Source organism: Coloeus monedula (genome assembly GCF_965178545.1).
Source record: "Coloeus monedula genome assembly, chromosome: 2".
Classification (NCBI taxonomy): domain Eukaryota; kingdom Metazoa; phylum Chordata; class Aves; order Passeriformes; family Corvidae; genus Coloeus; species Coloeus monedula.
The window spans coordinates 21,874,450-21,892,169 of NC_138782.1; the positions used below are offsets into that span (position 1 = coordinate 21,874,450).

The following is a 17,720-nucleotide window of genomic DNA, read 5'->3' on the forward strand; positions in this document are numbered from 1 at the left end:
CAGAAGAGAATCAAAACTGTGACAAAATTTAGAATGTACCCATGTCCTGTGCCTGCTCATGAATGCTTTCCAAAAGTGCATGAAGAAAACAATCAAACACATGCATATACATCCTTCTCTTTAGATCACTTACATAATTTGTAGAAATGCCAGACATGATCTTTTAGAATAGCTTGAATCTATCAGCTATAAGATACAATGATTTGAATAAAGCTGGCCTGAGTCAAGCATACACAAACATTTCATTAACCGACACTGCAACTCCGAAAAGCATTTTATAAAACGTCATAAAAAAACTCCAAACTACACAGCACCAAGAGAGATACTAAACAAAATAACTTCCTCATTTTATTTTTGCATCTCTTCCCTTTTCTTCCCAGTTGTAATATTCTGTATTTCAAAAAGAGAACTTCAATGCTGATAGTAAAACATTTCTACTGCAACGTGAAATACCATCCCCCAATGCCAATAGACAAATAGTGCTCCAAAAGCAGACATAAACACAGGTGACAGGTAAACTTATGCTGAGCACTGAGTAAATCTTATCCTGTGCTCATTACTAGGGGATCTAAGCCCCATGGAAATTTTGGTGGGCGTGTTTTGTTTGGGTTTTCGTTGTTTGTTTGCCTTGTAAGAGCTCAACATATGCGGATCTATGTGAGACATACAGAAATGTCTGCCAACTTTGAGACGGAATTGTTTTTCTCATCTCAAGCTACACAAGATGCAATGTTTACAGCTCCATACTTGAAGCAATCTAGGAAAGAAAACATCCCATGATCTACCAGTGCAGAACCAGACACAGCTAATAAGAGTTTCAGAAGTTCATACACAAGGATCTTTAGAATGCTTCTAATTTTCATATAGTTACAGCACCCTGCATTAATCCTGTGCATGATATAATATGCTCATTCCCTTTTTTTTTTTTTAAACAATGCAGTAATGTCATATGGAAGGGTGGAGTTCATTATCATGTGGAATTACAGATCTGTTTTATTTGATGGATAAAAAAAAAAAAAACCCTTAAAAATGTGCTGGTCCACCCCCAAGATGACAGCCAAAGCATTTCAGAAAAACAAATACCTCCACAGCATAAAATCAGGTCTTGTAACCTGAACTCAGCTAACACATTTCCTCCTCTCCCTGGGCCTGAAGCCCTCAGTCTGGCCAGGCGTGCAGGTGCAGCAGAACAGGACCTTCCTGCCTTTGTTCCATTTCACTCAGAATTGGCACAGTTATTTCAACCTGGCACTTTCCTTCCTGACTCATCCCAAACACACAAGATTTTCCAGGGCTAATTCAGGACAGCCAACCCATATCATCTCCATTAATTGCTAGGACAACTCTGAACCCTCCCTGTAGCCCCATGAAAACTGAGACAAGCCAGCTAAAAGCTGCTGCAGTAAACCACAGGTGGAACCAACAGGAGGGGGGAAAAAAAGGAAAGTTTTTCCTAAAATCCTCTTGTTTACTCATTTTTGTCATTGGGTACAGCACTAGAAACTACCATCAGCCCTATCAAGCAAAGGAGTAAAACATTTCCTATCTTGTCAAAATAAAATGTCAAATGTCCCTTACCCACGAAACACAAATTTTTTTTGAAGAAAAGCACTTATGGGAGGGGGAAGGAAGGAGCAAGACTATTCTTACAGCCTCCTGAACACATCTAAACACAGTCCTTCACAGATAGAGTTCTTTCAACATTTCTTGCCAGCCACTGCTCTTTCTTCAGGAGGTGAACAGTTTAACCTTGCCAGTCTTTTTTGACTTATTTCAGGAGATCTTCAAACCTGCCAGCACAGAGCTCCCCCATGAGTATTCCCATCTCCCCCAGTACATCCTGCCAGCACTTGGAGGCACAGGCAGCTACAGGGCACTACTGATTCTGAATGCCACAGCACCCACAGTTTGCTCAAAAATCCTCTGTGAAACAAAAAGAAAACTAAATGAAAATGTTGGTTATTAATTGAACCAACCAAACAAGAACAGGAACACACCCAGAAAGCGAAACTTCTGGCGAAGGAAACTGGCTGGTGTTTTTATTGCACTTATAAATGATGCAGCCAGGTCATTTTTCAATCGGCCTGATGAAAAGCAGAAGAGGGAAAACATGAAACAACTTACCGTTCAGGATCATGTCAAGCACATGGAGCTTCTCAAGCATTTGCAGGGCTCAAGAAGTAGAAAATGCTTTAACATCAAACTTCAAAACTGAGGGGAAAGAGCTGTTTCTACAGCCTAGAGACTGCAATCCTGAAACCTGAGGCTTGCCTCCAGATGAGGAATACAGCAGCAGGAGGCAAGGTTTACTCACAAAAGAGTGACCAGATTAGAGTGCAAAGCATGTCTGACACTCAGGATCAAACAACCACTCTGCTGCACCAGCTGAGGTTTTCCTACAGAAGGAAAGGATACAGCAGCTAATTGGGACCAGGCTCTGAATCTCAACTCATTCTTCCTCTCAAAGTTTATGAAATGGGCATTTTTTCCTTATCCACTGCATACCTGAAACAACTCTGGATGAGTCCCCATTTGGCATGGTGGCCACTGAAGCTGATCCAACACTGCTCACATGCCCACACACACCTACAACCCCACTACTGCTGGGGCAGCAGGACAGACAGACAGCACAGGCAGCCAAGCCAGACAAACCCTGGCAACTCTGTTGCCAGGGTCACCTCCAGCTCCCCGAGCACAGCTACCCCCAGACAGCTTCCCAACAGCAACGCAGGTACAAGGACAAAGGGCAACACCCAGCACTAGGAAGACGGATCACATCAGCTCTATGTTAAACTCTTGTGGAACTGTGCTATCAGGACAGGAACAACATGGAAAAGAAAAATGATCACACTACTTTTCTTGATAATCCAAAGGCAAATTGACACCATTAGTGAAACTTTAGCTAGGAGATACTTATTCCTATTCCACAACAAGGTAAAAACACAGTAGGGCTCAGAAAAGAACCAAAACCAACACAACAACAAAAATCCTCTGACACACAAAAAGCCCCAAACCAACAAAAACAATCCCACAAACAAGTAAATAGCTTGCTTGCGTTGTTTACCCTCAGAAGAGCCCACAATGTGATCTTCACAAGCTCCCCTTTAAGGATGATATGCATGGGGCAAAGCACCCCTAACACTTTGCTACACAAAAGAGAAAGTTAAGTTCCTCCTCTAGTGAGCTGGACAGTATTTCTAAAATCTTTATATCCCCATTACTGGATTCCTCCAGTGGATCCAATGATGAAATCGCCAAGACAGATCACCATCTCCTTTTGAAGACTATTTTACCTCAAGGTCTTATTAACTTTCCGAAGTAAAGACAGCTTCTAAAAAGTGATGAGATGACCAATTAAAATATCCAACCTGATAGAAGTACATACTAATTGATGCACAAATGTCCTAGAAAAGAAACTGTCTTGGACAATGCAGGACTCTGCAATGTCTGAGGATCACATCAAGCTCTGTTTCAAATGCCGTTACCCAATGTTCAGCATGATTTTGCAATATTCTCTTGACATGCTCTTTTTAGGGATCTTGGAAGTCTAATCTAAAGAGTATGGAGACTCATCTTAACAATTCCCTTCATACAATACAGTACATACAAAACAAATGTAATGAGAAGTAGTTTTCAAAATTAACTTGTTGCCTAACCAGAAAAGGGAATAAAAACATGGATTTACAGCAGATTAACAAGGCCTATCTCAAGCCCTTCCACAGAGCCTTCAAGTGAGGGCCAGGGAATCCTTCCTGACCTGAAGAGCACTTTCATGTCCTCCTGCACTAGAGCATAGTTGAGTTTCTCCATCTTCAAGGTTTGGTAATATGCACTGGTCCATCGCTCTGCAGCCAAGGACTTCTGGTGTCAGTAACAAGTCTTGCCTCAGAAATCTGAAGTGCAGAGGGCCTACTGGACCTCATCTGTCAAGGACATGTGGTTTTCATATTTAAGCCAGAATCTCATCAGACCCAGCATTCTGCAGACATACTTTTTTTTTTTCATAAGCATAAGGTTCATTTACAAGCGTAAGGTTGACCTTGAGGAGTAACATTTTCACACAGGAAAACCAGAACACCTTCCTAAGAGGAGGAAGCACCATAGCTGGCATAAGACATTTCTACCAACAAGCCTGCACTCAAGCAGCATTCAGTTACAAGAGCTCTGTCTCCTGAGAACAGGCTAGCAGAGCATGACCTGATGGTGGGAGCTGCAAAGTCGTAAGGACACCACTAAACTTAGTTTATGCTTTCAGGAGGCCAACTACGTTTTACACATAGAGCAAGATTATGACAATGTATCCAAGTCAACTGGTTGGGACATAGTGAACTCAAATCAAACAGCAAAATGAAGAAACTCTTCTGGTGAGTGCTCTGTACCTTGTTTTTCATGTAAGTGTTAATTAACAAATCAAATAAAATGTCCTCACTTGAGCTGTAGTAATTATTTACCTTTATCTGGATAATGCTATACCACATTTCAACTTAGCAAATATATTCCCAGCCTTGCACAGATTTATGCTTAACTTCAAGCTGTCCAAACAGCGTCTGGCCCTTGGACCAGCTCCTATCTTATGATCAAAGAGTGTGTTTTTCACAGAGCTCAGACTACAATATCCACAGAGCCCCTTGTTCCTAAACTTGTGCAACCACCCTGTTTTAACCTTTGGGCTTCAATTATTCATGATCACAAACTACTGTAATGCATCACTCCAGAAATACATGCAACTAGGAAGCTAACTTGATAAAAGGAAAAAAGCAAGCAGCAGCAATATTCCTCAAAGACTTTGCAAAGTATGTAAAATAGCTAGAAAAAAGAATACATTTCTTTAGCTGTTTTAAACTGGAAGATACAGTGATACAGTAGATAATGACAACCACACATATACAGAAGATATATGTTGATGTGCTGAATTCAAACCATGGACAGAAATCACACATGAGTGTAACTGAGATGTAAAAACCAAGAACAAGAACAAACAAAACAAATTTAGTAGTCCACAAACATAATCCGGCTAAGGAAGTAAAAGAAAAAAAAAAATCACAGGATGCAAAGAAAAAATTAAAAACAGCAGATAATGCATTTACCCAGACCATTAAAATAACAAGTTAGGAAAATGTGGAAGAAATAATGTACACATATATAGAGGTAAATCTTAATAAGACAAGCCAAATAATCTGTGATTAGAGGTTTGAACAGATCTAGTATGTATTCAAAATGAATAGTCATTAAAATAAGCAGCAAATCCAACAGTAAGAAAAAAGATGTATGACCTTTTCTAGAATCCTTAACAATCTGTTGGTGAGGAATCCCAGATCCTCATCTACAGGCTTTACACAGCAGCCCAGCCGGCAGGCTGTAAAAACTGGGCATTTCAAACTTCTTTATCTAGATAGTGAGATACATCAAATAACCAGCAGCAGCAACAGCAGCCTCTAGCCCACCATTAGCAGGGGCAACTCTCAATTCTGTCCTGAGCTGGACATCAAACCAGTTTGAATAATACTAGGGCAGCATGCCTGGAAATCCCCAACTGAAGTGCCTCACCAAATCAGATGTTGTCTCCTATTAAAACAGGAATTAATTTGATTCAGTCTCAAGGAAAGGAAAGTCATAAAAGCAGAGGAAGTCATGGGAACCTGAGGGCAATGTCACAGGTGACAGGGATTACCAACCTCCCTACTGGAAACTGGGATTTTGTCCCCAAAACCTTAAAAGAAAGTCATCGCTAAGCAGATTTCAAATGGACACAACTGAATTATTCCAAGTCTTAGGATGAGCTGCCAGCAATGCTTTGTTCTCTCTTCCACCATCCGTGTGCCAAGGGTCCTTTATCCACCCAGAGTCCTAAAATGCTCCTTGCCTCTTAAAAGATGAGGAAAACCACAGCATGGCAGAAGACATGATCACATATCCCTTTATGCAGCGTTGCAATCCCTGAATTATCACAGGCTTGCTGGGAATTCTATTTTTTTCCTTAATTTACCAAACTAACTAGAACACTTCCAACCTCTGGGGATGACAACTATTGCATTAAGTATTTCTCTCTTTTCACCAAACAGTTAAGGAATCTATTCATTTTCTACTGCCTTCCTGTGATCCAGCATCTGACCTGAAATCAAGCAAAGTTTTGGAGAAAGGGTAGGAATCCATCTGGAGGTACACTTAACTCGAATATGTAACTGTTCTACAGGCAATAAACTTGACAGTCCCCCAAGTCTGCTTTCTTTTCCTCTGTCTGTCATTCGTTGAGTTTAATCCTCAATTAAATCAAGACAATATTAAGAAAATGGCTGGCACACCATTAATAGTTCACTTGATCATAACTCCAATCTAATACTCAAGTGCTGTATTTAATTCAGCTTCTTCAGGTTAGTGATTATTATGTGAAGGTAATGAAAACAAACAGATGGATAGAGAAGTCCACTTTGTCTCTTCTACACCACTCCAGAAGGCTTGGTATCTCTCACTTTGAAAATAATTCTATTGAAATGTAATATTACACACCACTAGGAAATTAATTTAATGAGTAATGGTGAAAAAGCTTGTATACAATACCGAAATACAAAGTTTTACAAAAGGTCACACAGAAAACTAATAATAACAGCAGCAGCAGCAGTAATAATATGTTATCTTGTAGTATTTAGGAAACACTGACTTTTATATGAGTGCTGTACTTCTGCAATCACTGGTTAAGCAAGCATAGCTTTCTTAAAAAGGACCTTTAAATGCAATTTTATCAGTCTATTTGCACAGGCTGTGGGATTAGATTTCCCTTAGCCTGACTACAAACACTGCAGGAGGCATACATTCTCTGATAATAATTATGTCTTCCCTGACTAATTCCAGCATCTGTATTAGCTCGACCCTCATTGCTCATACCAGGTTTGAGGATAAGATTTCTCTGGACTATGCAGTAGATGGAGCAAGAGTTACATTGTTAAGGGCTTTCATAAATTGTCTTTGTTCACGTGCATGTTATGTCTACCACTGGAAGAAAGAAGTCTAAAAACCAGTCAGTCTTCTTCAGTTAATATCAAATTAAGAAAAACAAATTTTAAAAGCTATTATACATAGGTGTGCCTGCTAAAAACTACTCAGGACAGTATTATTAATATTTTCTGTACCCATTTCACTGTATTGAATGATTAAAACTGCTAATCCTTTGGGAGTCTGATCTTAAGGAAAAAAATACTATTTTAGTCCTCCAAAAAGTAAAGACACATTCTTTGGTTTATTCTTTTTTTAACCACCAGTAGACTGTTCTTACTATAATGGCAGGAGGAAGAAAATCAGATTACTGATGGGAAAAAAAATTACTAAATAAAACCCCAAATGGTTTAAAGAATTATATTACCTTGAATCAATAATGTTATCTGGAACGAGATATGCGTAAATACATTACAAATGTAATCCATTTGTGGAAAACAACCATACCCTCTGTAAGAGCTCAATGTAGCATTTCACCGACTAAGGTAATTTCCATGGCAAAAAACAAGACTCCTCTTAACACATTAGATTCTCTGAATTTCTCAGCTATGTCTCTACTTATTTGAAGTAAAGACAAACATCTAAGAAGTAGAAAGATACTTTCATATGACTGAAGCCAAGCATGCACTCAAAAGGAATGTCAGATATTTACTGTTTAAGCACAAGTAATTTACACTGCTGCTACACAGCCTGCAGTACACCCTACACTCCCCTTCTCCAACTCTGCAACTCTCACCCATTAAATTCCTCACGTATCTGAGCATATGGAGAAAATCTCTAAGAGAACATGACAAAATTGTATGTCCTTTCTAAGTAATCACTATGAAGCTTTGGTTACTCTCTGCTGTTATCTGAGAGAAGAGCACAGTAACTTTACCAGGGTGGAGGGAAGGAAAGGTAGAATGAGGAAAACATGGTCTAACTGATGAGTATTTCAAGTTGTAACAATCCTTTTTGATAATATTTGAAAGAGCCCCCAACACAGAAACAGGTCTTCCCAGCTCACCCACAGCAAAGAATTTCTTCACTCCCTTTAGCTTTAAAATTCAGATTGTTCCCACATTAAAATGCTCCTCAGGATTCATACAGAAGGGTATTACTTGAAGGATAAACAGGAGCTACAACTACATGGCTTTTATAAAGCTTTGTATTGGGTTTGCTTATGTCATTAAATGAGCAAAACTGGAAAAGGTCCCAGAAAGAGTGAGAAGCATAAGGAAGCTGGCAATGAGTATGCCAAGCTCCAGCACAAAAGCACGTTAGTAAGCAAAATGGGGGAGAAAACAAGGGGAGCAGGAGGAGCCAGATTGTGAGATTATAGCAAATTGCAGGGGTTTAACAGACAGCAAATTATTCAACAGAAGGAATCTCAGAAAGATAGATATTGGATGTGCAAGGATAAAGCTGATGTGATGGCAGGTTCTAGACTAGCACCAGGTTTAAAATTAAATTGGTCAAATATTTGAGGGACTAAGTAAGAGAAGTTATCTATGTGACAACTTTATGATTACAAATAAATGGCCTTTTCCTCTCTGAAAAAAAAAGGGGCTGCTTGGAGACAAGTAAAAGATGTTTTACTTTATTTTTCGATTACTTTCTTCTTGAGTAGTGGGTTAAGATGACAAAGATGAGAACCAACAGTGGGGAAAGGAGGAATCCAGGAGGAAACTTTCCAGGAGAGCTTAAAATAGTACCCTACCCCAGTGACTAAGGCTGAGCATCCTCCTAAAAGAAGGCACGTGTTTTACTGCACCATGAGTAAGGTGTGGGCCCTCCTACAGAAGCACAGCAGAGGCACTACAGGTTTTACCACAAGTCTCACCTTAGGCAAGAACCTTTCCAGCAAGCCCTGCTAGAGCCTAATCTATCCAAATCTCATCTATTTTCTCCAACCACATCTGTCTAATGAAAGATATCACTTCACTCTAACAACCTTGCCTAATTCTGCTTGAGATTTTAAAAGTTATCATGCACTAGTTTACTTTATAATACAGAAGCAATTAGACTTTGTCACCAGTAATATTATCATTATCTGCTCTTGCAAAAGACTGCCATGGGCTATCCAGTAACTCTGTATGTTCAGCTACATGAACATCAATGTACTACACAAGTGCTTTCATCAGAGGTGAAGTAAAGTTCTGTCTTATTATTCAACATATCACAACTGCATATGTTTAAAATACAGTTCTGCAACACAGCTGGACAAAATTCCTTATGTTCAATCAGTTTAAATATATGTTAAGTTTGGGCATCATCCTCGGCTTTGATTAACATTCTGCTACTTTTGTGAATTCTACAGGTGTTTAAACAAAAACCAGGATTATTATTCTGCTTGCTACCAGCACATCAGTAGGGTCACACTGAACAATGCAGAGGCTGGTCTGAAGTCAAATGTGATTCATTCCAACCTCAGCAAAACTCCATTAGGTGTAACAGCCCTTACCTCAGAAACCATTATGGCTGTGAATACACGTATCAGTGTGTGGGCATTCAGTACTCTTTTAGATGGGGTATACATTTTGGAAATATAAACAATTACTCTGGCTATAGTTTACTGTAACCAAGAGTCGTCTTTCTGAGATACTGTCAGGCTTTTGAAGAAGCCAAGTGTGAAGAAAAAGAACCCTTTTTTCAATATACATTGTGTTACTGTATTTTGATTTTAGGTTTCTGTAACAATCACTCACTTGAATAAAACATTCCTAACTTGAAATAGTTTGCACACAAAGGGACAGAAGTCACTGGTACCGAGCACTTAAATCTTGAACAGCCATGAAGAATTCTCTCTAAAAGTCATCTTAATTTAAGGCACATTCATGCTAACCAAACAAGTGGACTGCAGACCACTCTCACAGCCTACACTTAAGGTGTCCCACAAGTACAGGAACAGCAAGATAAAAAAAGGAAAATTACTTTTTCCTGAAACAATATACAACAAACAGCAGAACAAGAGAGCTTGAAAATTCACATACACATTCAATCCAGCAAGAGAAACTGCTTTCCACAAGGATTTAAGAAATGTGAAGTGACTGTTCATCAGCTGTCCTGATAAGATGGAGAATTTTAGAATAGCATAATGATCTTTCACTCTACAGAGGTGCCAAATAAACCTGTGCTTTTGGGTTTCACATAAATACAGCTATTGATCAATCATTAGACACTAAGCTGTGGCAGTGTTCCATGAGCATATTTGGTTCATTGCTTTTAAGGTTAATTGTAGCCCAGCTGAATTTAACTGTGCAAGCACCTTACTATAGCTGAACATACGCCTCTCAGCAGAAGTTGCTGTTTGCTTTGAAAGCATACAAAAAAATCTCTGAAAAAAATGCTTATATTAAAAAAAAAGAGAAAACAAAACCCCCCAACTAACCAATCAAAAAAACCCCACCACCAAACTTTTTTTTTTTCAATTGCCATCTCGGGTCAAAAAAAATCAGGATCATGACAAGCACAGAGTCCCTTCAAATGCTCTTGCCTTCAACTATTTTCCCACAATAGCTACAGCATGTTTGGTCACTACCTAGGAAATAAAAGTTGAAACAGTCACAGGGAAATGTATTTAAAAACAAGGGCCATCTTATCATCTTGGAACTTTTAACCTTAGATTCACTAGGATGCTCACCAAAACAATCTAAGCTGAATCATCACATACAGCTATGAAGTCTCAAACTGACCTTGAGATCTCAACAAGCCTTTGATTTTGCTATTTTACTAAGTTATTCACAGAAAAACAAAGATGATTCATTCTTACATGAAATACAACTGGCCCAATTTAAAGCTCAGTTTAGCACTGAGCGCAGAGAACACACCAAAGAAAAGCTAATTGACAATGTGAAAGAAATAGAGAAATGCTAACAATTAAACAGGCTTGGTAGTTGATGTGGAGAAAGAGCTTCTTATTAAAACTCAGATTGAGTTGCATTATATTCATTAAACTGAACAATGTGAATGTTTCAATGAAACTTTCCCATTTTCATGGCTGTTTTCACAAACAGTCAACTGTGGAAAATATTTCTTCTTAATTTACCACTGCCTAGAGCAGAGCAAACATTCAAGAATCGAGACCCAGAAAAAAATTGTGAAATCCTAAAAGAAAATTTTTGGCTATTCTGAAACTCCAGAAAAATTTAAAAAACACACCAACAAATCCAACCACAAAAAGCAAGCATTGTGTTTCCAACAACAAAAAAAAATAGATGGTGTCATGACCACAACATAAATAAGCTAAATTTGAAACTTGTCACTGTCTGCAGCAGCTCTACAAGTAGTATGGTTAACCTGGAGGGCAGCACAGACTGTAAACATGTATTTTAAAATAAAGGACAGGCTGAAGTTACTAAAAGATAAGATCTAAAGAGAAGTGATAAAATGCTCTCTCTCTGATACTGCAACATATGAAAAGTTTGCTCAAACTCTCAAGTTGTGAGTAGACCAATCTGTAAGAAACCTGTCTTAGGGCTGTAGCTGCACTATAGTTTTTTAGCTCCACATCAATTGTAAAATCGTCTCCTTCTTGCATGATAGTTTCTCAATGAATCTGCTTTACTGGAACACTGTTTAAAAGTTCTCTAAAGCATCAGTAAGACATTAAGGTGAGGTCTATCTAAATTCTGAGAAAAAAAATTCCATGAATACAACTACAAATTACTGACTGAGAACATGATTTTACAGAAGTCACACTATCTACACTTAAAAATTAAATTACTATTTTTCCTGTGTTTAAACTATTGATATCAAATAGAAGCTGGCAGGAGATTCCTCTGCTAAGCAACAGCAATTGTGATAGTAAAAACTTAACACATTTATGGTAGAGACATTTGTTTGCAAATGTAATCAGGTGTCATGGGGGAAAAAAATGCCTTTACTGATGATTGAAACATTTTAAGTGCAGAGTTAAAAAATGTTTAAAATCGCTACTAATATAAACAGTAAGTCCACAGGACCAGAAACATACAGTAGTAAAGACCACACTGGTAAGTTTCCCTAGAACATATTCTCCTTGTTCTAGTTCAGTGTTTAAGTCCACTGACCATGTAAGTACAGTTTTCAGAACATCAACCACAAACAATCCAACTTTATGTTTACCTATGAACCTCAAAACCCCATGGAGTATGAAATGAAACAAGTACTACAAGCAAACAGCATTAACTCTTTCTGAACTTTAACACTGTATACTCATTAGTGATGCCTAGAAAGAACACTGAACCATGAAGCTACATTTTCAATGCTTTCTACCAAAATATTCCTCTTTACATAAAGAAAATGAAACTGAATATGTGCATCACCTGTCCCATGACTCTCTCTGATCCACACGGAAGGTTAACTTCAAAATGAACCTTGCTCTCCCCATGCATAATGCTCGTGCTAAGCATGTGTTTTCCCCCCACAACACAGGAGCCTGCTCCAGATGTGAAGTAAAACAACAAGTCTGCACCAAGAAAACACAAATCTTCAAAATAAGATTAGGAGAATATACCCTCTTCTTACTGTTCAAACAAACACACAACCTAACGGTGTATTTATGATCAAGGAAAATAATCTTGCAAGAAAAAACACAGGCATTCTTCACTTTGCTCAAGTCCATCTCCTGTGGATAAGAAAGATACAGCTGTACTCTTGAACCCATAAGGCTTGGAAATTAGGCCATTCTTCTGCTTAAGGCACTGTGAAGGAAAGAATTCTTGTCAGATACTTTCTCCCACGCCCCCTTTGTCCAAATCAAAACCATGTGTTTTTATTGTGCAAAGGCAAATCCAGAAGGAAAAGAAAAATCAGAAAAAATTATACATGGTATAATCATTATCATCCCAGCTTGACCACTTCATTCTATCCTCTTATCTTTTGCCCTGTTCAATTTTTTATCTCTTTAAAATGTATCTGTCCTGTAGGCTCCCCTGTCAGAAAGGCATCGTTAACCACACCCACTTGAGCTGGCATCCAAGATGTCACTTTCCCACAGCTAACCCACAAACGGGTGTGCATGTGTCAAAGTTATAATTATTTGTATGATAATGAAGCAAATCACATGATCATAGGTCATTGGTTTATCCTTCTTAAAACCTCCCCTGCCATGATATCTCAATCATTCTTGTACAGCACTGGCTAGGTAAGACAAACCACAATTCCCACATTCCTCCTCGACTCTGGCCAGAGTTATCATCCAGCACCCCTGCCTTGTTTGTTTCTTCTCCCACTGTAAACATGCCAGATCACTCCAGCAGAATTAAATAACTTTGAGGTATTTGAAAAGTACAAAACAAAATAATACCTTAAAACTTAGCTAGACACCACAGCACAAATAAACAGCAATACTTTCACAGATAATAGTAATAACTTAAAAGATTAAATTACACTTGCTATAGAGGAAAAAAGCCATGTATTCTTCTGCCAGACTTAGAGGTCCTTATATCAGAAAAAACAAACTACAGATTTAAAATTTAAAACTCTTATTAACTTCACTAGAAATATGATACAGCAAGTAGTATAGAGCCAACTGTCGAATCTCTGAGTCTTTTCTTACACAGAGCTCCTCTACCTATGTAGTTCATCTCTTTTGCCTTAATTCAGGAAAACCATTCCCCAGTTTAATGACACAATACAAGGCAACATATTATGAAGGGAAAAACATAAAAGCCCCTCTTTCCTCAATTATACCAGCTCAATGAAAACAGAAGAGATATTCTAGCTAAAAGCTTTTGAATCCTAGCCTCCTCTTCTTCCAGCAACAGCAGAGATGAGAAACGCAATTCACCCAAACTAACCCCAAGTGCAATTGTTTGAATGCAGTGACACACTACCTGTCACAGCCTACGTAAAACATATCAAGAGGAGGCTGTAAATAGTTACATGTACAAAATCAAGACATGGGGAAATTATTATTTTGAATACTACTCCTACCCCTCACTTGAGAAAATAAATCCAGTAATACACATGAAAACACAGTACTGCCTCCACCCATTAACTTCCCCAAGATTCCCAAAGAACTCTTAGTAAGAATAAGTGTTTGATAATCATAATCTACTTTGCTTCGTTAAACACAGCTTTCATGAAAGAGAAATAACATTTCCAGTGAAAAGTATTTATGGACATATGCTAGGGAAGCTAAACATAGCACTGGGAGATGTCAGGAATAGCAAAAAGTCAAAGAAAAGAAAAAGGGTGTGAAGCTCCACAGGGCAGACCTATCAGTTACACACACACTGATGCTTCACAGCCCCTGGCTGCCTCCACCTGTTGTCTGTCCCTTGCTGCCGGTTCCTGCACTTTTCACTCCAGCTTTCTGGTAAGACTTGATAAAAATATTATGCTGCCTGATCTTATGCCTTCTAGAATATTTTCAAAGGGCACTGTGGGACAAAAGGCACAAGGAGTTATGGAAACAAGCAAGTTTTTCACCCATCCCACCAGGAACTCCTGTAATTCCTCAAGGAATGTATATTCTTATGATAGGTACTATAGCCAAGTATTGGAATTTTTTTTTCAAATGGTAACACGCATGCTTGCACACTCACTGAGAAAAGCACACATTAAATTTTATTTATTTTCTATTTTAAAGTACTGAAAGCAGCTGCCAAGAGACATGGGGTGGTGGTGGCAGGGTAGCTCCCCATGATTTCATGCAACAACCTCACCCCATGTGCAGAGCACAGCTGGAGGCGTACGTGGGTCTGTACTCAGAAGCATCAATCAGCTCTCTCTGGGATACAGAGCTCCAGTCTGTCCCTTGGGAGTCACACAATGGAGCAACACTGCGAGACGGCCACGCGCACCAGACAGAAGAAAAGAGCCTCTCCTGAAGATCACCATTAGCTGCTGATGAGAGCTTTGCTAATACACATACTGGAGAACTGGAAATATACACTACAAAGATAGACTTTTTTACCAGGCCAAAACACTGCTCCTTAATTCCTCACTCTTTCCAATTACTTCTCCCTTTAGTTGCAACTTCTCACCACCTCAGTTACTCACAGCTTACTAGCTCGACTTTGTACATCACAAGCCACCAGCATAAACAGTCCCCCAGTCCATTAGTGTTTATTAGCAGAAGGAAGCACATTAAAAGTAATTTAAGAGTCTCACCTCACCCTCACAGAATCCATTTTGAAACAAGGAATGCTGCTGATCAGGAAGTCAGCAATGGACCACCTACTCCTCCTCCATCCTACATTCGCCTCTTTAGCCAAACGTCTTACATAAGGGACACCATGGGTAGCAAGCACAACTTCCTGAGGCTGCCCAACAGGCAGAGCTCGAGGTCTCTGCTCCAAAACCCTGCAGACGTCACACTAATGACAGCACCAGAGTAACTCTGTGCAGATCTGGGAACTTACAACTGCACAGATCTTTGGTACTTATCTGGTTGGAGGATTACATTCATTGGTATAAGGTTGCAGACCTGCACCACGGTTTTCGGAAGCAAATGTGCAATTTTGAGTATTCTGATACCCTGTACAAATCTGGGTGTTTCAGATACCCAAAGCACTCCCTGAAATTACAATAACAAAATAACACTTACTACTCCTTAGGTGTCAAAAGTGAGTACCCACAAGTAGCATAATAATTTTTAAATTAACTGCCAACACTTAGAAGTTTTCATTCCACAAAAGATGAAGATAGTCTAAAGTATTTCCATTTGCCTTGTGTAAATTTTGTAAGTCCTATGGACTGTATTACCAGATATATACATAAAAATTTCTTATCCTTTCTTGTCATCTGTCTGTCATCTACATTCCTATATACACTTGAAATAGAGAATCATGAGTAACATGTATCACACAAACCTGGAGTTTACCATTTAATTAAATCGAAATTTTCATCCTAAGGACTTGCTCATTCTTACAGTAACACAGAACTCATCAGTCCATGAAGAGTAAGGACAGACCAAACGCATCTATTTGCTTTAACTAAGAATAAGTCTGATATTGCTGTGTCAGTTCCACTGAGTGACTGACACTAAAAGCTCATTATAATAATTCACCACGCTAGGGTTTCACTTCTCTAGCTATATTACCTCTGTTACCTTTGTCTTCCAAATCATCTTCTTACATTCACTTTTCCTTTCACATCATTCAGAAGGCACTACTGCTTGGGCTGGTACAGTAACAAACCTCAGGAACTCCTGCTACCAGGACCAGAGGCAGAACCTCTACAGAACAGACTGATGCAACACAAACAAGAGTCTTCTTCAACCATTTCAGCCCACTAGGCCATCTTCCTTCATTTCTTACCAATCACTTTCCACACAAATAGAAGGTGGGCATGATTGCATGTGTTACATTTCCTACGACTCCTTTTTCCCCTCCTTCTGCCACCTTCCCAAAGGCAACTAAGGATAAGCATTGCAAACATACTGCTTTTAACACTGGTCCCCTCTCCCAAGAGGAAAATTTCACACCTCCCACACTACCACCTATGTAAATAATCACCACTGATGGACAGGACCAGACATGGTCCAGCATTCCTCAGGTACATCGTCCATCATAGCCAAGACTAGCTCTTTTCTATGGAAGACCAGACCACCACAGCAGAGAACACCACCGTACTCCCACTCCATCGAGTCTGGGCGGAGCAGAGGAGACCGCAAAGATATTTAAACAGAGCACAAAGGAAGATACAATGAACTCGGGAAGAACCAAGGACACGACCACAGCCTCTCTCAGAGGCAACACAAAACAAAGCAGAGGAAGGAATACAACAACACCAGGGACCGTCTTGGAGGTGCAAACCAAACAAAGAGCGAGTACCGCTGAACCTCAGAAGGTGAGACAAGGCCAAGTGCCAGGCGGTTAGACAGCCCACAAGTGGATATCCCAAGGCAGGCGCGGAGGTGCCGTGTGCGGGGGCCGCCCTAAGGCGGGGCAGCCCGGCTGCCGCCCGCAGGGGCTACAGGCCTCTAGCCGGCGGGGGCCCGCAGCCAGCAGCCCGTGTGCGCCGACAGCCGAGGACATATAAGGGCAGCCCAGCCCGGCCCGGCCCGGCCCAAGAGCGCTAGAAGGGGCTGCGGGAGGGCTCCCGGCGGGAGGCCCGGGGCCGCGGGCGGGCTGGGGCGACGTGGAGCGCGGCGGGCCGGACCCACCCCGGCAGCGCCGCATGGAGGAGCCTGGGGCGCGGGCAGGCGGCGGTGCCGGCCCGCCGCTCGGCACGGCCGCGGCCCGCCCGCCCCTGGGGCACTCGGCCTGGGCGGCACGGCGGGCTGGGCCGCCGCCGGCTACCGGGGAGAGACGGAAGGAGGCAGGGAGAGAGGGGGGTCCCGGCGCGGCACTCACGTTCTCCGTGTCCCGCTCGTTGACGGTGGGCAGCGGCGTGCGGGTGGACATCGTGCGGGCCGCGGCAGCGCCGCGCCCGGCGCTCCGAGGGGAGAGAGACCGCTCCTAGGCCTCAGCGGAGCCCGCCGGCCGCCCCCGCCGGCAGCCGGGCGCACACGGCGGGACGCGGGGCCTCCTGCCCGCTACGCGCCCGGCGCCATCGCCTCGCCCGACCGCCTGGCTGCCCCTCCGCCCGCCTCGCCGCCGCCAGGCTCCGCGCAGCTCGGCCGCCGGCTCCTCCTCCTCCCCCGCCCTCCTGCCCGCTCAGGTGAGCGACCGGCAGCGCAGGGGGGCCGCGGCTCCTCCTCGCAGCATCCGGCGGCGGCACCAACTCCGCCTTGCTCCCCTCCCCGTCTCTCCCCTCCTCCTCCTCCGCCTCCTCCCCCTGCCCGCCCCCTCCCCGCCGGCCCCGCCGCAGGAAGCGCC

At 41.4% G+C, this 17,720-nt stretch overlaps 1 protein-coding gene across 4 annotated transcripts in view; it reads right to left on the minus strand.

Annotated features, from left to right (window-relative positions):
• MARK1 (microtubule affinity regulating kinase 1) overlaps window positions 1–17,491 on the minus strand; it is a 57,220-nt gene extending 39,729 nt beyond the window's left edge. For all 4 annotated transcript variants that reach the window (XR_014226247.1, XM_082276998.1, XM_082276999.1 and 1 more), the window contains exon 1: window positions 17,256–17,491. Coding sequence is in view for 3 of the 4 variants with exons in the window: in XM_082276998.1 (XP_082133124.1) it covers window positions 17,256–17,306 (51 nt within the window). In the remaining variant the exon portion in view is untranslated. The remainder of the gene's footprint in view (window positions 1–17,255) is intronic.
• Window positions 17,492–17,720: the final 229 nt, after the last annotated feature.